Source organism: Pelophylax lessonae (genome assembly GCF_965119305.1).
Source record: "Pelophylax lessonae genome assembly, chromosome: 1".
Lineage (NCBI taxonomy): Eukaryota > Metazoa > Chordata > Amphibia > Anura > Ranidae > Pelophylax > Pelophylax lessonae.
In genome coordinates this window covers 359,181,592-359,209,245 of record NC_138768.1, presented here as the reverse complement: position 1 = coordinate 359,209,245, position 27,654 = coordinate 359,181,592, and the positions used below count along the sequence as shown (strand labels likewise).

The 27,654-nt window shown below is 47.1% G+C and overlaps 1 protein-coding gene across 1 annotated transcript in view; it reads left to right on the top strand.

Annotated features, from left to right (window-relative positions):
• Positions 1-27,654, top strand: part of LOC309545676 (uncharacterized protein) — a 155,620-nt gene that overhangs the window by 110,425 nt on the left and 17,541 nt on the right. The window contains exons 18-20 of the mRNA XM_082244953.1: positions 20,011-20,233; positions 20,764-20,928; positions 27,143-27,288. Coding sequence (XP_082101079.1) covers positions 20,011-20,233; positions 20,764-20,928; positions 27,143-27,288 — 534 coding nt within the window. The remainder of the gene's footprint in view (positions 1-20,010; positions 20,234-20,763; positions 20,929-27,142; positions 27,289-27,654) is intronic.

The following is a 27,654-nucleotide window of genomic DNA, read 5'->3' as shown; positions in this document are numbered from 1 at the left end:
GGCAAAGAGAAGTTTATGGCTCTTGAAAGCATGGTGGACATGTGACTTAACTCATGAAGAAGTGCTAGTTGCCTGAGATACTAATTGCCTGGCACTAGTGCTGTCATGTGAGGCAAGTGTATTTCCCTGCCAAGCTGTCCAAAGAAATCAATGGCTGAACATGGGAATGGCTCCAGGTGCCTGTGTGCATGAAGCCTAAAAGGTTGAAATTTGCATGTTCTGTCTCCGGTAAAATGGTCAAAAGTATACAAAGTGATTTTCTCCTGTGGATATAGACTGCAAAAAAAAAACTTTTGATGGGTTTTAGGCTCCGTTCACATGTCAGCGTATGGATCGCGGGCAGAACCGCCGCGGTTCCGCCCGCGATCCGGAGATTATTGCAAATCGTGGGACGCCTGTGCGTTGCCCGTTGATTTGCAATAGCCCCCCAAACGCTGAGCGATGTTGCCGCGATTTCCGCCTGCCGAATCGCGGTAACATCGCGCAAAAAAAATTGCGGGACGCAATACGCTCCAAAGAAGCTCTTGTACTTTTTTGGGCGTAATGCGTCCCGCGATTTTTTTTGCGCAATGTTACCGCGATTCGGCAGGCGGAAATCGCGGCAACATCGCTCAGCGTTTGGGGGGCTATTGCAAATCAACGGGCAACGCACAGGCGTCCCGCGATTTGCAATAATCTCCGGATCGCGGGCGGAACCGCGGCGGTTCTGCCCATGATCCATACGCTGACATGTGAACGGAGCCTTAAGGATAAGTTCACTTTTTAGAAAAAAAAATTATAAATGCACATTTTTTTGCAGGTAAACAAATGTGCATTTTTTTATTTTGCAGCCACTAAAGCATTGAACCAGTGATCAGCAGATTGCTGGTGCCATGCAGGTCTCCAGCAGATCTGCCAGTGTATCCGTGTGTCTGTACATTCTATATGAGCACGCAGATACAGTCTGACAGGAAGAGAGAATGAACTACCACAGCACCATGGTAGTTAATTAAAAAATACAAGCCGGCAGCTGCAAAGGCTGCCGGACCTTGTAGTTTTCCATTCACAGGACACTGTGAATGAGTGACGTGGCCGGGCGGGCGGTTAGCTAGCTGTCAGATCGGGGAGTTTGGGAGTTGCGGGGGCTGGTCCATTCGTAACATGTTACACCTTGAATATGGATGTAACTTGTTATGAAAGGTGAACTTATGCTTTAATTTTTCACTTCTCTATCCAAAACAACAACAAAAAAATTCTGTCAGTGTAAAACCTGTAAAGAAAATGCTACCAGGCAGGGAAAGAGATTTAAAGTGGTTGTAAACCCTCACATATACCCAATGTAATGCATAGCATCAGATAATACACAAAGAATAAACAAATCCTGCTATGTAAGTTTTACTTGTATATCTGCTGTCTTCAGCTTTCTACCACTCTTTAAAAAGTTCAGATCCTGTTAAAAAATCTTTCTTCCTCTGTCAGAAGCACATAGACGTGGGTGGAGAGAATGGGCTTACACTTTGTGTGAGCTGATTGGAGGAAAGGGACACCCCCCTCCACATAGGCAGAGGAACGATGGAACAGGCAGAGCTGTAGTCTGAATAGACAAGCCGTATGCTTATCTCCCTCTAAGCTCCCTCCCTGGCACAAATTTTAAGCTACTGTTATCTCATGTGTCAGAGAACTTTAATGGAAGTTACTTTTTCAATATTAAGCACCTCAATACCAGACACTTTAACTACTTATGGACCAGGCCTTTTTCTGACACTTGTTGTTTACAAGATAAAATCACCGCGAAAATTACTTAAAAATCCCCATAGACGACACTTTAAAAATTTCTACAGGTTACCAATTTAGAGTTACAGAGGAGGTCTAGGGCTCAAATGATTGCTCTCGCACTAACGTTAGCGGGGATACCTCACATGTGCCGTTTACATATGTGGGCGCGACTTGTGTATGCATTCGCTTCTGCGCGCAAGCTAACGGGACATTTTTTTTTTCCTATTTATTTCATCTTTTTTTTTTTTTTACACTGTCACTTTTATTCCTATTGCAAGGAATGTAAACATCACTTGTAATATAAATAAGCATGACAGGACCTCTTTAATGTGAGATCTGGGGTCAAAAAAACCTCAGATCTCAGATCTGCACCAAAAAAACAAACAAAATAAAAACGTTTTTTTTTTTTCATTATGAAAAAAAAAATGGGCTCTTTAAGGCCGTTGCTAGGAAGCAATGTTTGACGTTGTTCCTGTCCTCCAAGGCCATAGAGTCAAGTGAGGGCCATCTTGCCCTCACTCGACTTCCTGCCTATGAGGACAGCGGACCGGATAGTTTTCCCTGCTGCCGATGGCCCCGAAATGCAGGGAAAACGACCGAGAAGCCGTGGAAGGGGGAGCACTTCTCCCGCCGCCCATGTAGGTGATCCCACTACTGGGACCACCCTTATGTTAAAGTGGACTGCCCACCATTTAAGAAAATACTGGGGATATGGCAGCTATCTGCTGCCATAACCCCCATATTTAACGCCAAAGGAGCGATGTAAAATACACGGTGGGCAGTCCGTAAGTGGTTAACCCCCTTCCTGTTTAGGCCATTTTTAAGTTTTCAGGGATCTCACACTTTGAATGACAATTACTCAATCATGTAACACTGTGCACAAATTACATTTTTTTTTTTTTTTATACAAAAAGGTAGAGCTTTCTTTTGGTTGTATTTAATCACCACTTGTTTTTTTATCTTTTGCTAAATAAATGAAAAAAGACCCAACATTTCGGAAAAAAGGTGTTTTTCTTTTTCTGTTACAAAATTTTGCAAAAAAGTTATTTTTGTTCACAAATTTAGGCCAAAATGTATATTTATATTATTTAGTCTGTGTGAAACTGTAGGGACACTGTAAGTAGTGTGGTGGTGATCAGGAACACATTAACTGGTGTGGCAGTGATCAGGGACACTGTAACTGGCATGGCATCGATCAGGGACACTGTAAATGCTGTGGCGAGGATTAAGGATACTGTAACTGGTGTGGCAGTATATAGGGAAACTGTAAGTGGTGTGGCGATGATTGGGGATATTCTGTAACTTTTGTGGCAGTGTGGTTTGTTTTTTTTCCAATTTTTATTAGTGGTGATCAGGAACACATTAACTGGTGTGGCGATGATTACGGACACTGTAACTACAGTAGTGTGGTGGTGTTCAGGGACAATGTAGCTGCTGTGGTGGTAATCAGGGATAGTGTAACTGGTGTGGCGGTGGTTAGGGATACTGTAATTGGTGTGGCGGTGATCAGGGACACTGTAACTGGTTTGGCAGTGATCGGGGACACTGTAACTGGTGTGGCAGTGATCAGGGACACTGTAACTGGTTTGGCAGTGATCGGGGACACTGTAACTGGTGTGGCAGTGATCAGGGACACTGTAACTGGTTTGGCAGTGATCGGGGACACTGTAACTGCTGTGGCGGTGATCAGGGACACTGTAACTGGTATGGCAGTGATCAGGGACACTGTAACTGGCATGGCATCGATCAGGGACACTGTAACTGCTGTGGCGAGGATTAAGGATACTGTAACTGGTGTGGCAGTATATAGGGAAACTGTAAGTGGTGTGGCGATGATTGGGGATATTCTGTAACTTGTGTGGCAGTGTGGTTTGTTTTTTTTTTCCAATTTTTATTAGTTTTTTATATATATACATACCGTCACTAGTCTAGTGCAGTGTAATCGTTTTGGATTATTTTTTAAACTGTGATTGCTTGTTACAGTGATGATCCCTGTAATAGCAATTATTTTACCTGTCATGAATGGATTTCTTCATGACAGCTTGTTTTCTATTGTGATTGCTGTGACTGGCTAAAGCAATCACATGGCCGTTGTGAATGTGATAACTGTGATTGATCAAGCTGTCATGAATGAAAGCCATTTGTGACAGGTGTGTTTACATGTTATTGGTCACAGCGATCACATGATACCTCGGCTGCTCACAGCGGCCGGGTACCGAGAACTGTGAGCCGCTGTGCCACCGGTCACAGGTTTGCGCCGCTGTGCCCCAGCGGAAGGACGTCCCTGGATGCCCTCCTGGAACTAGAATATCACCGCCTAGCCCTATTTTTACAATACGGTGGGTTTGAAGTGGTTAATTAGCTGGTGCACTTGCAGTGTTCTCATGAGGAAAGCTGCATGGTCTGCATCCCTTTAGAAGTGATTTACCATTTGTGAGTATCTGACCAAAAATTTTTATTTTTGTTGCAGGGTGGTCCTAAAATCTCATTTGTATCTTAGTAAAGACTTCTGGAAAAATCAGTGAGCCAATCACACAAGCAGGAAATTACATGTCGGGGGGAACGTTCTGTATACCAACTGTGTATGGAACACCTCCAGGTTGTCATATTGCATTGAATTTTACAGACAATTACAGCGCTGCAAATTGAAAAGGAAACTTAATGTATAACTAAAAGGCAAAACTTTTTTTTTTTTTTTTTTTAGTTCTGGACAGAGTGGAGAGGGATTATAACACTTTTCAGTTTTTATTGGTGTCTATGTCCCCGTTAAGGAAACTCACCCTCTCCCTTTGTCCTGTTTACCATTATCTTTGAAAGTGAAAGAAAATCCAAAATTTTGGGTTGTCCACAGAAAAGTAATAGAGGGGAAATTTTTCAATGGGTATACTACTTCTAGTGGCATGGGGGTCCCCAAGGATTTCCTTTTTTTTGGAGGGATTTCCTCTCACTTCCTGTTTGGCTATGGGACAGGAAGTGAAGGGAAATCTCCACAATGGAACACAGATGGCGAAACAAAATCTGGCAGGGGCTATAACTCTCCCTTACCCTATCCAAAATTAAAAAAAAAAAAATTTTGCTTATAATTCTACTTTAATTTTAAATAACAATAAATTACAATATGGCTTATGTAGCAATTGTATATGCTATGTATATGGCTTCTCCAGTGTGGGTGAGCAGCATGAAGCCCAGCATCCAGAAGAGGAACGGTGTCGACAGATGCTCACCATTCATCGACTGTGAGTGAAGTCTTCCCCTCCCTCCTCTCTCCTGCCACCCAGTGAGTACTAATGTAAGAGGGATTCAGATGTAAGGGGTGCTCTGTGGACTCTGATTTAAGGGGGCTTTGGTGAGCAGAGACGCCATTACATCAGAGTTCCCCTTTACACCAGAGTCCACAGCATTCCCCCCCTTACAGTTGCCCCCCCCCCCCAAATCAGGGTTCCCCTATACATTCCAAATTCCACAGAGATCCTCCTTACAGTGTAAGTGGAAATTCTGCTGACTCTGATGTAAGGGGGATCTGTGGACTCTGATGTAAGGAGTGCTCTGTGAATTCTGATGTTAGGGGGCACTGCAGACTCTGATGTAAGGGGCATTCTGTGGACTCTGATAAAGGAGAGCTCTGCGGACTCTGATGTAAGAGGGGATCTGCGGACTCTGATATAAAAGGTGCTTTGTGTACTCTGATGTAAGGGGCGCTCTGCAGACTCTGATGTAAGACTGTGATTTAGGACCCCTATTTTAAGGGGTGCTCTTGGATCCCTGATTAAAGGGGAATACTGGGAACTCTGATGTAAGGGAGAATTCTGTAAACTCCGATGTAAGGGGGGCTCTGGGTACCCTGATAAAGGGGGAATGCTGGGAACTCTGAAGTGGGGGCTCTGGTTACCAAAGACCCCCTTATATCACAATTCCCCCTTACACCAGACTATGATGCAAAGCATCAAAGCATCATAGCCTCACCATGTGTGCACCCTCCTCTGGGTTGGGGTGATGTTTGTGGTGATACTTTACGTGTGGTGCGAACATTGTTTACATATGCATGTGGGACCTACGTATTAGTTCGCTTCTCAAAGGGATGAGGGTGCTTAAAATTTTTATTTCTCTATCGCTCATTGACAGACGTAGTCCTCGGTGATACAGCACCTTCGGGTTATGTTGCCTCCACAGGAGTAGGACTAGACAGGAAATGAAAAATGCTCTGGCCACACCCCAGGGGCAGTCCCCGAGGGTATATCCTCTCTCTCTCCGCCACAGCAAATCAGTTTTTTTCTGTCTAGTCAGGAGTAAGGACCTAGATACCTTGCTGGGATCTTCGGTCCTGGCAGGATTTTTTTCTTAGAAAATAATTTTTTAAGACAGCTTTTTTTCTCCAGTGTTCCTGTGAGATCTTCAAGCAAGAAAGCTGAACTGGGCGACGGGCGGGATGTTGAGATCCAGTGGTCACCCCAGTTCAGCCTACGAGCGCGTGCAGGCCATAGCTCCGCGCTGGGTCGGCCGCGACATAGTCCCACTGGACAGGGACTGACCCTGCGAGTTAAACGTCTCGCTGAAACGCCAAAGACCATGAGTCACGGCGCCTGTATTGGTCGACAGCCCTCCTACCTCGGTGGAGAGGGGTACTGTCAGGAGTTGGCGCCCGCCTGGTTCCGGTATGGTGAGTAGTATGTTCCCCCTTTCCCCCTGACGGGTCTTGTGGTGAACGCGGGCCCCTCTCTGTAATGGTAAGGATGGGTTCCCCTCTATCCTACAACATGTCACAGATCCCCCTAATTGAGTGTGATTTTTGTGTACAAGAAGCCAGGAGGCTTGGTTTGGGAGCTGACAATCTAATTGTAAAAATGTGTAAATGATTGTAGTCAGTGGCAGTACTAGAACTTTACTGTGATAGTATAAGGTATCCTACCTGTCAGTAGCCACAGGGCGATGTCTATACATGTATACTGCATTCCAGATCATTCCTCCAGCTAAGCAGATGCCTTCCGACGGCCACGGACCGCATACGGCCCGCTAGGGTCCGGTACCTCCGACCACGCTGACCACCATGAGGGTGAAGGGTTGTGAGGCCGAGATCCTTCTGCAGACATGCCGCTATTCTGTGCAGGCCGCCGCCATTGTCTGGTAGATCGCACGAGGCCGCCATTTTGGTGTAGCCTCGTGTCTCCAGCATGGGGGCGGCCATGTTTGAGGTGACTCAAACACCTCATGGAGCCAGGGGGAGGAGCCGGCAGGCGTGTTAAGGGGCGGAGCCGCCTCTTTTACCCAGGAAATAGGGCCAAAGACTTCCTGTCTGTAACAAGACAAGCACTGAGCAAGCTGATGAAAACTTCTGTGCATCAGGGATGATGAGCCTTGGGGTCTGTCTCTCTCTCTGTGGGGTCCAAAAAGGCAGGTAACACTGAGGGGCGCTGTTGCGACTGGGGGACACAAAAAAAAAAAAAAGTTTTTTTTTTTTTTTACTTTGTCATTTTTTGTCGCTGGCAAGTGTCTTGTATAATCATTGACCCTGCCGCATAGGTATCCCCACCTGATCCCCTCAAGGTGGCCTCAGGACCCTCCAGTACCCCACTTGTTTTTAATGCATTATCGGCAGTTTTGGAGTTTTTGGTATCCCGGGTGGAGGTGGCCTGTCAGGGACGGGGGTCAAGTAGCGACCCCCGCCTACCCCTATTGTTTATCAGATACTTCAGATACGGATTCGGAACTGGTCAATGCAGTTGCAGGTCCCTCTTAGGGGGCTGTTGTCTCAGGTAATATCTCCTCAGCAGTGAGGAGCACGTTTCTGCCTCCGCCATAGCACAAGAGTGGTGGATGCACTAGTTGTGTCCGTCCGGAAAACCTTTAGTCTTGAGGTTACACCGGCAGAGGTAGCTGAGACTGAGATTCCTTTTTGGTACTTGTTAGCCTACCAAAAGGGCGAAGGATTTTCCTTTACCCAAATGGGGTCGTTTTGAAACGAACCCCTGTTATTTCCAAACGCATGGCTAGGTGCTATCCGTTTGAGGAATTCCTCTTTATAGGATAGACGGTACCACCTGCTGTCTTGCCACAGACTGTTAAGATAAAAAGACCTCGTAACTAACGAGGACCTTCCTTTTCTGCTCATATAGAGTTGTTCGTTCCACGAGGGCGGGCGATAAAGCGAAACCCTCCAAAGCCCCTTTAGAGGGGTTTCAAAGGGCGCTGGTCGGGTAAACAAAGAGTCCGGCTCAGCCAAGCCTGAAGAATATAGCCTGATGCGCCCCTACCCATCTCTGGGGTGGGGGGGGGAATGTCTTCACCGGTTTCTGGAGGACACAGGATCGAGTTTCGATCACTTCCACCGCTGCGATTCTGCCCTTCTAACATTGAACGGTTTCAGGGGTTCTATTCGAACCTATTCACAATGCCCAGGAAAGAGGGCAAGGTGCGTCCAAATCTGGACTTGGGAAGAAATAGAGTCCATCCATACAGTGGTGGCCTCCCTGCATCAGGGGGATTTCCTGGCGTCCATAGACATTTAGGAGGCCTATCTTTATATCCCCATCATCGCAGGACATCAGCGTTTTTTCGCTTTCCCAAAGATCATCCCTGGTTCCCACCAGGAGACTGAACTATCTGGGCCTAAGGTTGGATACATCCTGGGCAAGAGAGTTTCTCCTTGCTGGGAAACTCCAGAAGGTTCAGTCAACGATTCGGATGTTGCTGTCCGTCAATTGGCTGGGACTGATGGTGGCCTTTTAGAGGCAGTACCGTATACCCAGTCTCATACCCGAATTCTCCTGAAGGAGATTCTTTTTTAATGGAATCAGAATTCCGATTCCCTGGACAATCGGATCCGGTTGAGCGAGCGGACCAGGAAGTCTCCGATGCTCAACCAGGGGAAGTCATTTCTTCCGATAGTATCCAGATTACCAATAAGGGTATCGGAACTGAGAGCGATCAGATTTTGTCTGATTTACTGGATCGAGCAGCTCTAGAGCAGCCCGATTCGGATCCAATCGTATATGGCCTCTTCATCCAGAGGTTTTTCCCTAGCTGTCCCTTCATTGGGACATCCCGGATGTGGATCTGTTGGCACCTTGGCCTAACAGGAAGGTGCGGAGGGTTGTAGCTCGCGCCACAATCCTCTAGCGGACGCAGCAGAAACGCTGATCGCCCCGTGGGGGCAGTATCAGCTACGGCATGCCTTCCATCCTCTCAAGTTGCTGCGGGAACTTCTTCGCAGGATAGAGGTGGAGGGAATTCCAATTATTCTGGAAATTCCGGATTGACCTCGTCGAGCCTGGTACGCCGACTTGGCGAGGCTAGTCGCGGACGCTCCTTGGAGACTTCCTCTCAGGGAGGATTTGCGGTCTCAGGGACCGATCTTCCATCTTGCTTTACAGTCGCTGGCTTAATGGCCTGGCCATTGAGACCCAGGTACTGAAGGACAAGGGAGTGTCAGCTTCAGTTATTCCTACCTCCAATTAAAGCAAGGAAAGCGACTTCCAGCACATGGAAGTCTTATATTGCATGGTGTGAATCTATTGGATTTCCCCCACAGACCTATTCGGTGACCCGAATTTTGGTCTGTCTGCAACAAGGGGTTGAGCAGAAACTATCCTTGAGCACGATCAAGGGTCAGGTTTTCGGCGTTAGCAATCTTCTTTCAAGAAACCTTTGGCTAATCATTCCTTGGTGCGGAATTTCATCCAGGGGGTGCGACATCTGGCTCCGCCAGTGTGCGCACCCTTACCGCCTGGTATCTTAATTTAGTGTGGTCGGTTCTTCAGAAACTTCTCTTTGAAGATATTAGGGAGATTCCCTTGCTTACATTCCCAGAAGGTGGCCTTCTTGGTGGCCATTACTTCTGTACGCAGGGTGTCAGAACTGGTCGCATTATCCTGTCGTTCCCCAGATCTGGTGGTTCATAGGGATAAGGTGGTTCTTCTTCCGAATCCATCCTTCCTTCCTAAAGTGGTTTTCGTAAGACGGACTCACTTTTTGTGATCACGGATAGCCCTTGAAGCGGGTTGCCTGTGTCTGCCGCGACCATATCTACATGGATCAGTCAGACGGTGGTACAGGCTTATTCTATTAAGGGTCGGAATCCTCCGTTCCCTGTTAGGGCGCACTTCACTCGAGCGCTCAGTACTTCCTGGGCCTATCGCCATCAGGCGTCAGTGGTCCAGGTATGTAAGGCGGCCACCTGGTCGTCGGTACATACCTTTACAAAATTTTTTAAAATTGATGTGATGGCATCGGCGGATGCCTCATTTGGCCGCAAGGTTTTGCAGGCCGCAATTTGAGGAGACCGGTGGTCTACCTCGGGGGTTTCTTTCTGTTTGAAAATTTTTTTGTTGAGTCTCATCATTAAGGATGAGCATTGTAAACTTCTAGTTGGCACCGGTTGGGCCTTCTAGATTTGGATTTGATTTCCATTTTCCCACCCCTCATTTGTGATACTGCTCTGGGACTTCCCGAAGGTGCTGTATCACCGAGGACTACGTCTGTCAATGAGCGATAGAGAAAAATGGATTTTTGTAAAATCTTACCGTAAAATCCTTTTCTCTTAGCTCATTGACAGACGTAGTACCCGCCCCTCTGTTTTTGAGTTGGGTTGGGTTAAATTCTCTAAGCACTGCTTTTGTGACATAACTGATTTGCTGTGGCGGAGAGAGAGAGGATATACCCTCGGGGACTGCCCCTGGGGTGTGGCCAGAGCATTTTTCATTTCCTGTCTAGTCCTACTCCTGTGGAGGCAACATAACCCGAAGGTGCTGTATCACCGAGGACTACGTCTGTCAATGAGCTAAGAGAAAAGGATTTTACGGTAAGATTTTACAAAAATCCATTTATTTCTTATTTTTTTTTTTATTGTTTTTGTTTTTACTCTGTCCCTTTAAGTTTGTTATCACTTTTATTCATATTACAAGAGATGTAAATATCCCTTGTAATAGAAAAAAGGATGACCGTTATTCTTTTTGGAGAGATCTGGGGTCAAGAAGACCCCAAATCTCTCTTTTACCTTTAAAAGAAAAAGATTAAAAAAAAAAACCCTGGACCGGAAGTGACGTCATGATTTCTTTCCGGCCCTCCAAGGCCATACAAGCATTTAAAGATGATCTACTCTTTTATCGCCTCTCTGACCAGCCGGCTGCACCATCGGATCTTTTCTTGGGCTCACTAGTAAAAACAGTAAGCTTGAGAAACACCAGTGAGCAGTGAGGGGAGTCGTCCCCTCCCATTACTTCTGAAGGCATTCCTGCGGCTCTTGAGCCACTCTGAGCGCTTTCAGGAGAATGCCAGCTGCCATACTGGGGTTCAGCCATAACCCTGGTAAACCACAACATATATATTCGTATTGCGGTCGGCAAGTGGTAAAAGACAGGAATAGTACCACTGGATTGGGGTAGGGCCAATGTGGTGCCTATATTTAAAAAGGGATCAAAGTCTTTGCCAAGTAACTATAGACCTGTTAGGTTAACTTTTATAGTCGGGAAGATACTGGAGAGTTTAATAAAAGACCACATAAATGAGTTCTTGCTAAAAAAAATATTGTAAACAAACAGCATGGATTCATGAAAGACAGAAGTTGTCAATCAAACCTGATTTCTTTTTATGAGGAGGTAAGTAAAACCTTGGATAGAGGGGTGGCTGTGGATGTAGAATACTTGAATTTTGCAAAAGCGTTTGACACAGTTCCCCACACATGGCTAATGTGTAAGGTAAAGTCTACAGGTTTGGAAAGATCAGTTTGTAAATGGATAGAAAACAGGCTAACAGACAGAAATCAGAGAGTAGTGGTTAATGATTCTTACTCTGAATGGTCTAAGGTTATCAGTGGTGTACCCCAAGGTTCAGTGATGGGACCCTTACTTTTTAGTAAGTTTAATAATAGCATGCAATGCCAAGCTGCGGTTTCCAAAGTGAGCAAAGTCTTTTCTTATGTTAACCACTTAAGCCCCGGAAGATTTTACCCCCTTCCTGACCAAACCCCTTTTTTCAACTTGGCACTTTGAGACTTTAACTGACAATTGCGCGGTCATGCAATACTGTACCCAAACAAAATTTACGTCTTTTTTTTCCCACAAACAGAGCTTTCTTTTGGTGGTATTTGATCACCTCTGCGCTTTTTTATTTTTTGCGATATTAATAAAAAAATAGCGAACATTTTGCAAAAAAATGACATTTTCAACTTTGTCTTTTAAAAAATATCCAATATACTCAATTTATGTCATTTTTTTTGGCCAAAATATATTTAGCTACATATCTTTGACAAAATTCAATGAGCGTATTTTTATTGGTTTGCACAAAAGTTATAGCGTCTACAAACTATGGTGTAAATACTGAAATTTACGCAGCTTCAATTTCTGACTGCCTATCTCATTTCATGAAGTGCTAAAATGGCAGGGCAGTACAACCCCCCCCCCCAAACTACCACTTTTTGGAAAGTAGACATCCTAAGGAATGTTCTGAGAGGCATGTTGAGCTCATTGAATATTTCATTTTTTTGTCACAGGTGTTTGAAAAATGACTAAAAAAAAAATTTTTTCTTTTTTTTTTTTTTTACACAAAGTGGTCATTGAAATTATATATTGCTCACACATGCCATGGGTATATCTGTAATTACACCCCAAAATATATTCTGCTGCTTCTCCTGAGTACAGGGATACCACATATGTGAGACTTTTTGGGAGCCTAGCTGTGTACGGGAGCCCGAAAACAAATCACCACCATCAGAATTTCGAAGGACATTTTTCATTGCATTTTCTCACTACCTATAACGGTTTAGGAGGCCCTGAAATGTCAAGATACCACAAAAACCCCCCCAAATGACCCCATTTTGGAAAGTAGACACCCCAAACTGTTTGCTGAGAAGCATGATGAGTCCATGGAATATTTTATATTTTGCCACAAGTTTTGGGAAAATTACAATTTTTTTTTTTTTTCTTACACAACGTTGTCACTAAAAGATAAATTTCTCACACATGACATGGGTATATGTGGAATGACACCCCAAAATACATTCTGCCACTTCTCCTGAGTATGGGGATGCCCCATGTGTGAGACTTTTTGGGAGCCTAGCTGTGTACAGGACCACAAAATCCAATCAACACTCTCAGGTTTTCTAATGGCGTAAATTGTGCATGTCACCTCTGCACTACCTGTCACAGTTTCGGAGGCCCTAAAATTCCAAGATAGTACAAAACCCCCCCAAATGACCCCATTTTGGAAAGTAGACACCCCAAGCTATTTGCTGAGAGGCATGGTGAGTCCATGGAATATTTTATATTTTGCCACAAGTTCCGGGAAATATATATATATATTTTTTTTACACAAAGTTGTCAGTAAATGATATATTGCTCACACATGATGTGAAATGACACCCCAAAATACATTCTGCTGCTTCTCCTGAGTACAGGGATACCCCATGTGTGAGACTTTGCCTCTCAGCAAATAGATTGGAGTGTCTACTTTGCAAAATGGGGTCATTTGGGGGGGTTTTGTGCCATCTTGGCATTTCATGGACTTCAAAAGTGTGATGGATAGTAAGGAGTGAGATCAACAATTTACGCCCTTAGAAAGCCAGAAGGTGCGGATTGGTTTTCCGGGTCCTGTACGCGGCTAGACTGCCAAAAAGTCTCACACATGGGGTATCCCTGTACTCAGGAGAAGCAGCAGAATGTATTTTGGGGTGTCATTTCACATATACCCATGGCATGTGTGAGCATTATATCATTTACTGACAACTGTGTGTAAAAAAACAACAAAAAAAAAAATTTTCCTGAAACTTGTGGCAAAATATAAACTATTCCATGGACTCACCATGCCTCTCAGCTAATAGCTTGGAGTGTCTACTTTGCAAAATGGGGTCATTTGGGGGGGTTTTGTGCTATCTTGAAATTTCAGGGCCTCTGAAACTGTGATGGGTACTAGTCAGGAGTGAAATCAACAATTTACGCCCTTGGAAAGACTGAAAGTGGGGACTGGTTTTCGGGGTCCTGTACTCGGCTAGACTGCAATATAAGTGGGTACTAATATTTATAGGTAAAGTTGATCCAGGGAACATCTGCTTGCCTCTTAGGGGATCAGGAAGGAATTTTTGCCCCTGCTGGAGCAAAATGGATCCTGCCTTTTTGTGTTTTTTTTTTTTTTACCTTCCCCTGGATCAAAAGGATTGCGGCACCACACGTACCAACTCCTTGTCTTTTGGTGTAGGGACTTTTTTAAAGGCAGTTTTTGGCTTCACAGACTTCATTGGAATTGCATGTTTTTGGTGCGTTTTCATGCATATGACAACAGACACTTCCTCCTAACAACATCCACACTGCCCAAAAAAGTATTAAAATGCATCAATGACACACATAAGGCTCCATTTACACATGTCTATTACATGCAGAAACGCAGGACATTATTTTTAAAATGGGTTCCTATGGAACACTTTTACATCAATGCATTTTTGTGCCTCTGTGTTTTTGGAAAAGGTCAGGGACTGCAGCAGGTTGTGTTTTGCATGTGATAGACTTCAATAGACCTGACAGTTTTTTTTTCTAAAATCTTTTTAACCACTTCAGCCCTGGAAGGTTTTATCCTCTTCCTGACCAGAGCATTTTTTAAATTTGGCACTGCGCTACTAACTGGTAATTGCGCGGTCATGCAACGCGGTACCCAAACTAAATGTATGTCTTTTTTCCCACAAATAGAGCTTCCTTTTGGTGGTATTTGATCACCACTGGGAATTAGTTTTCTTTTTTAATAAACGATAAAAGACCCAAAATTTTGCCACAAGCTTCTGGAAAATGATGATTTTTTAAACCTGTTTTTTACACAAAGATGTCAATTAAATGATTTATTGCTCAAACATGCCATGGGTATATGTGAAATTACACAACAAAATACATTCTGCTGCTTCTCCTGAGTATGGCGGTACCACATGTGGGACTTTTTGGGAGTCTAGCTGCGTACAGGTAAGTTCACAATGGCTACTTCTGGTACTGCTGGCTAATATTGCTGTGGTTACTGCTGGCTCAGGCTGGTTCTGCTGGCTGATAGTGTGCTGTATGGACTGCTGGCTGGTGCTGCTGGCTGGTACTGTTGTGGGTGCTGCTGACTCTGGCTGGTACTGATGTGGGTACTGCTGGCTCTGGTTCAGCTGTGGGTATTGCTGGCTCTGGCTGGTATTGCTGGATCTTAGTGCCCCCTTAAATCAGAGTGATTAGTGCCCCCCTTAATGCAGAGTGATTAGTGCCCCCCTTAATGCAGAGTGATTAGTGCCCCCCACGTAATGCAGAGTGATTGGTGCCCCCCCCCCTTAATGCAGAGTGATTAATGGCCCCCTTAATGCAGAGTGATTAATGCCCACTACACTACACTGAACTGCCCACCACACTACACTACACTGCCCACTACACAACACTGCCCACTACACTGCACTACCCACTACACTACACTCCCCACTGCACTACACTACACTGCCCACTTCACTACACTGCCCACTTCACTACACTGCCCACTACACTACACTGCTCACTACACTACACTGCCCACTGCACTACACTGCCCACTGCACTATACTGCCCACTACACTGCACTACACTGACCACTGCACTACACTGCCCACTACACTGCACTACACTGCCCACTACACTACACTGCCCACTGCACTATACTGCCCACTACACTGCACTACCCTGCCCACTACACTACACTGCCCACTGCACTACACTGCCCACTACACTACACTGCCCACTACACTACACTGCACACTACACTACTGCCCACTGCACTACACTACACTGCCCACTGCACTACACTGCCCACTGCACTACACTGCCCACTACACTACAATGCACTGCCCACTGCACTACACTACACTGCCCACTACACTGCCCACTACACTGCACTACACTACACTGCCCACTACACTAACCATTACAGTACACTGTCCTACCTACAATATTCCTATACTGAACTACACAGCATGACCTGGACTGCTCTCCCCTAGCTCACTCTGTCTGGCTGCTGACTTACCGGAGATCCAGGCTTGAGGAGGAGAAGAGACGTTCGCGGTTCACAGATGCGGAGGCGGGACTCCAGGAGCAGGATCTGAGACAGGCCAGGCCCCCTGCTGCCGCACATCACCCTATTCGCCCAATAACAGGGCGCAGCCTGACAGGGGACATGGCGGCCTGGAGTGCGGGGACATAGCGGTTCGGGAGTGACACGGCGGCGCGGGATTTCGCCCCCCTAAATTTTGCACCGCCCCCCTCCGCACCCCCCACGCTACGCCACTGATGGTAGGGCCGATCCTGGGCGCCCCCGCCCAGGATCAGCCATGCAAAGCAGGGACAGTGTCCTCAGTCTGGGGACGTCTGGTCACCCAAGCACAGGGGGCCGGATCAGATGACTTTGCGGGCCGCAGGTTCCCCACCCCTGCTCTAAACTTTCAGCTCATACAAGGAGAAGACTGATCAGAGATGCAGCCAAGAGGCCCATGATCACTCTGGATGAACTGCAGAGATCTACAGCTGAGGTGGGAGACTCTGTCCATAAGACAACAATCAGTCGTATACTGCACAAATCTGGCCTTTATGGAAGAGTGGCAAGAAGAAAGCCATTTCTTAAAGATATCCATAAAAAGTGTTGTTTAAAGTTTGCCACAAGCCACCTGGGAGACACACCAAACATGTGGAAGAAGGTGCTCTGGTCAGATGAAACCAAAATCAAACCTTTTGGCAACAATGCAAAACGTTATGTTTGGCGTAAAAGCAACACAGCTCATCACCCTGAACACACCATCCACACTGTCAAACATGGTGGTGGCAGCATCATGGTTTGGGCCTGCTTTTCTTCAGCAGGGACAGGGAAGATGGTTAAAATTGATGGGAAGATGGATGGACCCAAATACAGGACCATTCTGGAAGAAAACCTGATGGAGTCGGCAAAAGACCTGAGACTGGGACGGAGATTTGTCTTCCAACAAGACAATGATCCAAAACATAAAGCAAAATCTACAATGCAATGGTTCACAAATAAACATATCCAGGTGTTAGAATGGCCAAGTCAAAGTCCAGACCTGAATCCAATCGAGAATGAGCTCGAGCTATTTTGCAAGGAGGAATGGGCAAAAATTTCAGTCTCTCGATGTGCAAAACTGATAGAGACATACCCCAAGCGATTTACAGCTGTAATCGCAGCAAAAGGTGGCGCTACAAAGTATTAACTTAAGGAGGCTGAATAATTTTGCACGTCCAATTTTTCAGTTTTTTATTTGTTAAAAAAGTTTTAAATATCCAATAAATTTCGATCCACTTCATGATTGTGTCCCACTTGTTGTTGATTCTTCACAAAAAGTTACAGTTTTATATCTTTATGTTTGAAGCCTGAAATGTGGCAAAAGGTCGCAAAGTTCAAGGGGGCCGAATACTTTCGCAAGGCACTGTAAAAGAATGTGAAAAATATTGTAATCTTTTAAAATTTGTCGCTCATTTTTTTGTTTATAGCGCAAAAAATAAAAATTGCACGGGTGATCAAATACCACCAAAAGAAATCTCTATTTGTGGGGAAAAAAGGACTTTAATTTAGTTTGGGTACAGCGTCGTACGACCGCGCAATTGTCTATTAAATTAACGCAGTGCCGAATCACAAAATAGGGCCTGGTCATTGAGCAGCCAAATCCCCCGGGGCTAAACTGGTTAAACTTTATTAGGGAATATATGACGGATAGCCTGACCCTATCTGGGACTGCCGCTATCTAGTGTCACCAGTGACACCAATACAGTGATCAGTAAAAAATCTGTACAGTGTACCTAGTGACACTGTGACAGGGAGTGAAAGGGTTAACTGGGGGGGGGGGGCGATCAAGGGTTTAAATGTGCCTGTGTGTTATGGTGTCAGTGTAGTGCTTTTACTCACTGTCTGATGCTATATCCTCTCATGCTGTAACCAAAAAGGTCTCCAGGAGAGAAGATTACATAATTTCCTGTGCCTGTGTTTACATTACACACGCACAGGATGTTCTGCCATTCGTCAGAACCAATCAGCAGATCCAGGCCACAAATCATTGGCCTGGTCCTTATGAATGATCGGTTCTAATCTGATCACTGCCGAGTGCGTGCGCCCCCTGCCTGCAGGCGCGAATCACATACAGGTACATGATTTTGTGCAGACAGGTCGCCCAGCTGCAGTAAATGTACATGGGGCAGTCCGGAAGAGGTTAATAAACTGTGTATAGCTGATTGTCAAGGAGAGGGTTGGAAAGCCAGTCGCCACCTCCTTAACAACTGATGAGTAATCAGCTGTCAGCGTGCTTCCCAGCTGAATGTAAAAAAAAAAAAACCTTGCCAGAAATACAAAATTGTCATGAAAAAGGTGTTGGGGTCCCCCCAATCCCTTTCAGGCCCTTTTCGGGTCTGGTATGGATTTTGAGGGGAACCCCACACCAAAATGAAAAAACAAAATGGCATGGGGTCCCCATCAGACCTTTATCCGAGTATGCAGCCTGGCAGATTCTGATAAGTCCCCCTTCTACAGACCCCCACAACTATAGCGTTGTGGGGTAGAGGCCCTTGTCCCCATCAACATGGGGACAAGATGCAAAGTACCCCCTCATGGTGAGGGCATGTGGCCTGGTACTGTTCGGGTGGGGGGAATGCTCACGCGTTTCCTCCCATTCCTAACCTGCATGCTTGGATAAGGGTCTGGTATGGATTTTGGGGGCAGATCCCATGCAGTTTTTTTTTTAAATGGTGTGGGGTTACCCTCAAAATCCATACCAGAAAAGGCCTGGTTTAGATGGGGGGCGGATCCTACTCAGTTTTTTTGAAAAAAATTGTTGTGGGGTTCTCCTCAAAATCTATACCAGAAAAGGTCTGGTATAGATGGGGGGGGACCCCATGCCTTTTTTTAATGATATTTTTTTTTTTTTTTTTCATTCAGCTGTCAGTGAGGAAGTCTGCTGACAGCTCATCAGTTGGTAAGGATGCGATGGCCGGCTCCCTGATCTGCTCCTTAAAGCAGAGTTTGCCCCCCCCCCCCCCTCCAAAAATTAAAAGTCAGCAGCTACACATACTATAGCCGTTGACTTTTAATATTAGGACACTTACCTGTCCTGGAGTCCAGCTATGTCGGCACCGCAGCTCATGTTTCTATCGGCTGTCGGGTGCTGCCGCTTCCATGGCCGGTAAGGGAACCTGGCAGTGAAGCCTTGCGGCTTCATGGCCGGGTCCCTACTGCACATGCGCGAAGCGCGCTGTGCTCAGTAATTGGCCAGGAAGCAGAGGGAGGAGGAGGAGGGGCAAAGTTTTTTTTTTTTAACATTCAGCTGTCAGTGAGGAAGCCTGCTGACAGCTTATTACTCATCAGTTGGTAAGGATGCGCTGGCCGGCTTCCTGATCTGCTCCTTAAAGCATAGTACCCCCCCCCCTCTCCAAAAATTAAAAGTCAGCAGCTACACATACTATAGCTGTTGACTTTTAATTTTAGGACACTTACCTGTCCTGGAGTCCAGCGATGTCGGCACCGCAGCTCATGTTTCTATCAGCTGTCGGGTGCTGCCGCCACCATGGCCGGTGACGGAACCTGGCAGGGAAGCCTTGCGGCTTCACGGCCGGATCCCTACTGCGCATGTGCAAAGCGCGTTGTGCTCGGTAATTGGCCAGGAAGGAGGAGGAGGGGTCCGAACCTCTGATGTAACTCGCTGCGACGAGGTTCGACAGAAGTCAAAAACAGGTACCTGCTCCCCCCTCCCCCCTGAAAAGTGCCAAATGTGGCACCGGAGGGGGGGAGTAGACAGAAAAGCGGAAGTTCCACTTTTCCCCCAGCTATACACAGTTTATTAATAAGATTAAACCCCCCTCCCCCGCAAAACGCATCAAAAACGTGCAAAGAGTGTGTCCAAAAAACGAAAGCACAGCAAAAAGCACGGCAGAAGCGCTCAAAAGCAACATGCATAGGTGTGAATGGAGCCTAAAAACGTCCCGCTAGGGGGCGTGTCCAAGATGGCGCCGGGAGCGGACGTGTTTTAGCTGAGCTCCCGATTCCGGCATTCAACCTGTCCTTTATCCTGCACGGATCGATACCTTACCTGGTTCTCCTGACTCCTGATTGGCACCTTGCCCCTGGGGGATGCACAAGAGCAAGGGAGGGGTGCAGACACACCGCGCAGCTGACACTGTGAGTACCTGAGTGGCCCTGAAGGCCTCGGGCCTATCTCTCAAATCCATGGCATCCCAGACTGAGCGCGCAGACCTGTCCCAGGACTCCCCTGACAATTTTGAGACCCTCATGCAGGCCATATCGACCTGCCAGACCGCCCTCACCTCCAAAATCGACAATGTCCAGCTGGACATTGGCTTCATTCGGAGGGACCTGGACAAATTTTGGGACAGGGTGACGGAGGCTAAGCGGCGGGTCTCGGAGGTGGAGGATGTACAGAGGGACTACCATTCAGACCTCCAGATGCTCAAAATTAAAGTTAAACACCTTGAGACACGGGCAGAGGATGCGGAAAACCGTAATCGGTGGAACAACCTCCGCATTATAGGTCTCCCGGAGGAGCCAAATTCTCCACTTATTTTACGGTTGAGAGGGCGCACCAGATGCCGGCGGTGCGGGGCCCCCCGGGTTCTCCTCCCCGCACATTCATCTTCAAGCTCCTGCACTACCGGGATCAGGACCTTGTGCTGCGGGCGGCCCGCCAACAAGGAGAATTAGGCCCCGTTCACATTGCAGCGACCCGACTTTGCCGGGCGACCTCACAGGTCGCAGCGCGCTGCTCTCCCCGCGACCTCGGAGCGGCCGGCACGGACTTCATAACATTGAAGTCTATGCAGGTCGCTCCGGGTCGCCCCAAAGAAGCTCCGGACCCTTTTTCTAAGTCGGAACGACTTGTGTCGCTCCTATTAGAACGGGTCCATAGCTTCTGTATGGCAGGTGACCTACGGCGACCTGTGAGGCGACCAGGTCTCCTCACAGGTCGCCCCAGTGTGAACGGGGGCTCAAGATATGAAAACGCCAAATTATCTGTTTTTCCCGATTACTCAGTTGAGACTCAGCGCCAGTGGAAATCGTTTGACTTTGTCCGGGCTAAACTACGTGAGAAGGGACTGAAATACAGTACGCTTTTCCCGGCCAAGCTTCGGGTTCAAGATGGCGATCGGGAGCTCTTCTTTACTTCTCCTCTCAGCAGTCTTCAGCAGTGGGACAATGGTATGCTCCGGTGTACCTTTTGCACCCCCCCCCCCCCCATGCAAGGCGGACAGTGTTACTCTTCTGTTGGAACGGTTGATTTTTTTGAGAACTTTATTTTACCCTTTTACCACTAAGATCAGTGCCCCCAGATGTCTGGGTGACCCCAGTGTCTATAGTTGCCGGAATCCCCCTCCTCTTGATGTTATGGGAAGAGGGGTAGTTCGGTGCCCTCTGGTCACTCACCTCCAAGTGCGACTGTGATGTCCACTGTGGTTGGGATACAAGCCCTCTCCAGTATTGGGGGGATGGGTGGGGTAGGGGTGGGGGGATATTTGAATTTTCTTATGTTTTATTTTCTTGGCACAAAATTTTCCTGCATGCTGATTTCGGTGTGCGTGTTGCTGGATACTATATATGGATACGTCCTCCATCCGGGTCCTGCGGGCTAAAGGGAATTGTCGGGCTTCCTCTCCTGCACATACCCCTTTTCCTTTGTCAATTTCTATGGCTGACCTCACTGTAGTTTCCTGGAATACTAGGGGCCTGAATTCCCCTGTGAAGTTGTCCCTGGTGTTCCAATACCTCAAATCCCTTAACCCCCATATCTGTATTCTCCAGGAGACCCATCTGGTGGGTAGCAGGACATTGGCTCTCAAAAAAAACATAGATTGGCCATCATTATCACTCCACCTTTTCCACGTTTGCCAGAGGGGTTAGTGTCCTGATACACAAGTCCCTCCCCTTTCGCTTGCGGGACCTGGCCTTGGACCCGGATGTACGGTATGTTCTACTGTATTTGCAAGTCGCATCTTTCACTTTATTGGTGGTAGGGCTGTATGTTCCCCCTCCCGCTCTGTCAAATTGCTTCATAAAATTACCAAGGAGGCTGCCAGGTTCAATAATGATAATGTGCTTATTTTGGGGGACTTTAATATGGTCCCGGACCCGGGTGTGGATAGAATGGTTGGGGACCCCTCTGCCCGTTCAGATCTTGCCGTTTGGGTGGAGACCTATGGGCTAACGGATTTATGGCGGTGGAGGCACCCCCATTCCCGGGAGTATACCTGCCACTCCGCCACTCACAAGACCTTTTCCCGCATAGATTTGATATATGCGGGGAGGTCGCTTCTGCCTCGGGTACGGGAGGTCCGGATTCTGTCACGGAGTATCTCGGATCATGCCCCACTCTTGATGAATATGGAGCTCTCCGATAACCCTTCTGACAAACTCTGGCGGTTGTCTCGGTTTTGGATATCTGATGCTGATATTGACCCTATTGTTGGACCCCAGCTGGCCACTTATTGGGAGGTTAACCCTGGCACGGCCCCCTCGGCTGTGGTGTGGGATGCCTTTAAAGCATACTCCAGGGGGCATTACCAGACATTGGACAGGTTAGGCAACGTAGGAAGGCTGACTTGACTCAAAAAGAATAGGAGGCCAAAGACATGGAACTCTTGTATACCCGCACTAGGGACCCTGCCCACTACGCTCGACTACAGTCTCTGACTGGTGAGGCCCTGGGACTACGAACTGAACTTACCCAGAAAAAATTGCTTTACCAATCCCAACGCATCTTTGAACAAGGGGAGCGAAACGGTAAACTACTAGCGTGGTTGTCTAGAGAGCAGTCCACTGGATATAGTATAGCGCATATTTGTGATCATACGGGTGCCAACCACTCTTCCCAAGCGGCAATCAATCGATGTTTCGCGGACTTTTATCAGACGCTTTACGGCTCCCGCGTTGACTATACTGACGACGACCTGGACCGATACGTACTGGCCGTTGACTTTCCGTTCCTGACCGACAGTTACTGTGCAAAATTAGATGCCCCATTACCCTTGTGGAGCTCCAGTGGGCGGTGGCCTCCCTGCAATCTGGGAAAACGCCGGGCCCGGATGGGATCCCGGTTGAGTTTTATAAAGCACATATGGATCTCCTGGGTCCACATTTGCACGGCACCCTGACTGGGTCTTTGACTGAGGGCACACATCCCCAGACTATGAGTGAGGCGGTTATTGTGGTAATTCCCAAGCCAGGCAAGGACCCGACCCTCTGTTCTTCTTACAGGCCTATCTCTCTACTTAATGTAGATGGGAAAATTTTGTCCAAAATACTAGCCAATCATCTCAGTTCCGTCCTGGCGGCTCTGGTCTACCCGGGTCAGACTGGTTTCATACCAGGCAGAGGCACTGACACCAACATTAGGAGACTATTTACGCATTTGGATCTGGCGTCGGGGGAGCGGGCAGGAGTGTTGGCCTCCCTTGACGCCGAGAAAGCCTTTGATTCTGTGGAATGGCCCTTCCTTTGGAAGATACTTGCCTGTTTCGAGTTTGGTCCCAGGTTCATCTCATGGATCAGGATGCTCTATGGTCAGCCGGTTGCACGGGTACGCACCAACTCGTCCCTTTCGGACTGTTTCCCCTTGGCTAGGGGTACCCGGCAGGGCTACCTGTTGTCTCTGGCTTTGTTTGCCAGCATTGGAGCCGCTTGCGATTTTGTTGCGGGCTGACCTGGGGGTTCGTGGCATTAGGGTGGGTGTGATTGAAGAAAAACTGTCCCTGTACGGAGATGACACCTTGATTTACCTTTCTGATGCTTCCTCCTCGTTGTGCACTGCCTTACAGTTGTTTGATACCTTTGGCCGTTTTTCGGGTATACGCATTAATTGGTCTAAATCTGTCCTGTTCCCCCTACACCCGTCAGACCCCATTATAGACACGCGGACGCCGCTTCAATGGGTTCAGGACATGACGTACTTAGGTGTCAGGGTGAGCACAGCCTTAGACACCTACAAGAAGGATAATATTGATCCTTTGCTTCTCCAGCTGACTAGGCGGTGTGCGACGTGGCATACGCTCCCTCTTTCACCGGTCGGGCAGATCAATTTACTAAAAATGATTTACCTCCCAAAATTTTTATATTTTTTTCGCAACTCCCCTACTGATATCTCTAAACCCTTTTTCACTAGGTTGGACAGTGTGGTCTCATCTTTTGTGTGGGCTGGGCAAACTCCTCAGGCCTTTCGGATGGAGGTCTGGCGCTTCCCAATTTTCAGCTCTATTTCTGGGCTGCTGTTTTGCTGACTGTCCGTTGGTGGTTCTCCCAGCCCAGGCTCCTACGCGGCCCTGAGCAACCTTGTCTTTCGGGGGGACCGGGCTCATCCCCTGATCACCATCCCGATGCGGACGGTGTTACGGATATGGGCTCGGGCGGTATATAGTTAGCCTCTGCACAACTCCCCTCATGTCCCTCTGTGGGGCAACCCTTCCCTTCCGCATCTACATCGGATTCCTGACCCCCAGGTGTGGGGGGCTAGGGGTGTTGTCACTATGAAACATGTTATTCGGGATGGGAAACTCCCCGTCTTTGCAGATCTCCGTCAACTACACTCCCTGCCTAGTTCTATGGAGTTCCGCTATTGGCAACTTCAACATGCTATGTTGGCACAGTTCCCGGGACCCGTTACTCTTGAATCGGATCCACTGGAATGACTGCTGACTTCTAGGGTCATTGGTAAACCCCTTTCCTCCCTGTACCTGAGACTGTGGACGGCCCATAGTCGGAATCTAGCCACAACGTATGATAAATGGAAGGGAGACATTCCGGACTTGACGGTGGATGACTGGGAGGACTGTGTTAGCACATATATCCCCTCTATGATATCGGCCAGGGATAGGTTCATACAACTGAAATTCTTGCACAGAGTATACTATACGCCCCAACGACTTGCTAGTATTTACCCCCAGAGTGATCCTACCTGCAACCGTTGTGGTCGTGACATCGGCACCTTTCTTCATGTGGTCTGGTCCTGTCCCCAGCTTGCCTCCTTTTGGCGGGCGGTGACAGACACGCTGGGCGAAGTCCTCTACACCACTGTTCCTCTGGAACCGGCGGTGACTCTGCTCAATAATCTGGAGGAAGTGGTGGGCGATAAATATGCTAAATTGTGTATTACGTATGCCTTGTTTTATGCCAGGAGGGAAATACTTTTGAAATGGAAGTTGCCTGACTCCCCGACTCGGGCCAGCTGGATAGATGCCATCGCTAGGACCCTTCCACTCTATCGGCTTACCTATGAGAGCAGGAACTGTCCTAGAAAATTTGATAAAATCTGGTCTGCATGAATTGATGCTTTGGGTGTGCCAGTGCACCCAGTTCTTGATGTTGTGGGCTAGGATTGGTCTCACGGTCGAGATTGCTGTCTCCAATGGTGTTACTTTTCCCTTCTTCTTTCCCTTCTCCTTTTTCCCTCCTCCCCCCCCCCCTTTTCCCATCTCCCCCACCCCCCTCACCCTGCCTCCAGGAGAACATCCTGTCTCCAACTTGCATGATATGTGATTGGGTTGACTGCAAATAGTACAATTGTGACATATTCCTCTTTATTTATCTTGTTTCTTTTATGTTTGTTTTTTATCTGCAACTGGAACCCTCTGCGTAGGGTGTTTGTGCCTTATTTGTTGATGCTTTGTTGTTGGTTAATAAAGTTTACTGTTAACAAAAAAAAAAAACGTCCCGCTAAAATGCATGCACTGCACATGCATAGGTGTGAATGGGAAGACTTTGCGCACGTCCTTTAACTGCTTGCCAACTGCCCGCCGCAGATTTACAGCGGCAGGCTGGCTTGGCTGCGCAAACCAGTCTAGGGGTACGTCGGCCCCCACTAGGCAGCGGGGATGCCGATGCACGAGACTGGTGGCACCGATTGCTGCCGGACACCTGTGATCGCTCCCCGCTGAGAGAGGATGGTCAGCTGTTGTAAACACAGCCGACCGTCCTTCTCTCTGAAATGATCATAGAGCCCATGTGATCCTTCTATATAGGATCACATGTCTATATGGTCATTTCACAAGTCCCTCCCCCCACAGTTAGAAAACACTCCCCATGGCTCATATTTAACCCTTTGATCACCCCCAGGTTAACCCCTTCCCTGCTAGTGTCATTGCATATTCTTAGCACTGATTACTGTAGTAATGTCACTGGTCCCCCCAAAAGTGTCAAAAATGTCAGTTAGGGGTTCGATCTGTCCGCCGCAATCTCGCAGTCCCGCTAAAAATCGCAGATCCCTGCCTAGTAAAAAAAAAAAAAAATGACAAATCTTTCCCCTAGTTTCTAGATGCAATAACTTTTGCGCAAACCAATCAAAAGATGCTTATTGGGATTTTTTTTTTTTTTACCAAAAATATGTAGAATACAAATTGGTCTAAGTGCCGGTTCACATTATTGCAGATGCGCTGATCGCATGTAATTTTGAGCGCACTGCTCCTTCATTACATGCGATCTCCTGTGCGGATGCGAGTTCAGCCATACATTTTATATGGCTGAATTCGCAGCGCATCCGCAGCAAACTCGCACATGAGGCATTTTTTGAGCCGCCTCAGAATCGGATCGCACAGTGGTTCACACTTGGGCGATCCGATTCTGTGCGTACTGTCAGATCGCACTGCGATATGCGATCAAACTGGGGGTGTCGTTAACATTTAATTGACACCCCCTGCGTATCGCATATGGCAGTGTGAACTGCCAGATGTGCGGATGCGATGCGGGAACACGCTGCATATTCGCAGCGTTCCCGCATCGCACAAATGTGAACCGAGCCTAAAAGGATGAAAAATTTTGATTTGTTATTTTTTTTGGGAATGTTTTATAGCACAAAGTGAAAAATATATATATTTTTTTCAGAATTTTGCTTTTTTTTTGTTTATAGTGCAAAAAAATAAAAAATCCCAGAGGTAAAAAAATCCCACCAAAAAACTCTATTTGTGGAAAAAAAGGACATCTTTTTATTTTTGGGTACAGCGTCGCACGCCCGTGCAATTGTCCGTTAAATTAACGCAGTGACGAATCGCAAAACAAATTGCCTGGTCATAATTGGGGCAAATCCTTCCAGTCCACAAGTGGTTAATTGGATGCACCTGTAAAGTATTGATCCGATTGATGGCAATGGGCAGGTGCCTGTGTATAATGTGCCAGCACCACCCGAGCTCCGCCATCCATGCCCGTGTTTTCAGGGGAAATGTAAGCCCGCCTCCTCCACATGGAGCTTTGTTGCTGGATGGTGCAATCTCTTTCCAGCCTTGCATCGCGGCAGGGACGATCACGCGCCGAGCTCGTGGACACTCAGCCAATCAGAAGGCGCGCTGTCAGCGTTCAGCCAACCAAAGCGCGGCGCTGAGAATCACCATGTGAAAGCCTCCAATGAGAAGAAGCCCATCTGGTGGCTATTTAGGCAGGGATGCAGCGCTTGGAAATTACAGAAGAAGCTTGACGATTTGTGACCCTGCTAGCATACATAGTATAACTTCTGCTGCAGATATGGAGAACATCCCACAAGTGCTCAATTTTGGAGCTGGACCTGCCAAGCTGCCACCCTCGGTGAGTCCCCCTTCACACATCCAATATTGTATTGATTTCAGACTGCAGTGCTTAGGATCAATTGATGTCCAATACAGACATTTATAACAGCCAATCAGAGCCACCTCTTACAAGTGACAGAACTATGAGAAGGAGTAAGCTGGTTTTTGATTGGTTGCTATGTCTTAATGCGTTAGCTACCTGTCAGTGGGGTTATTTACCAAAACTGGTGCAGCTGTGGATGGTAGCCAATCAGCTTCTATCTTGTTCTTCTAATGCTGACCATACACTAGCCGAAAAATCATTTCTATATTCTGTCATTTTGTTTTTTTTTCATCCAGTTAATGGGCACGAATAGAAAATCGATTTAACTTTTCAGGAACAGTT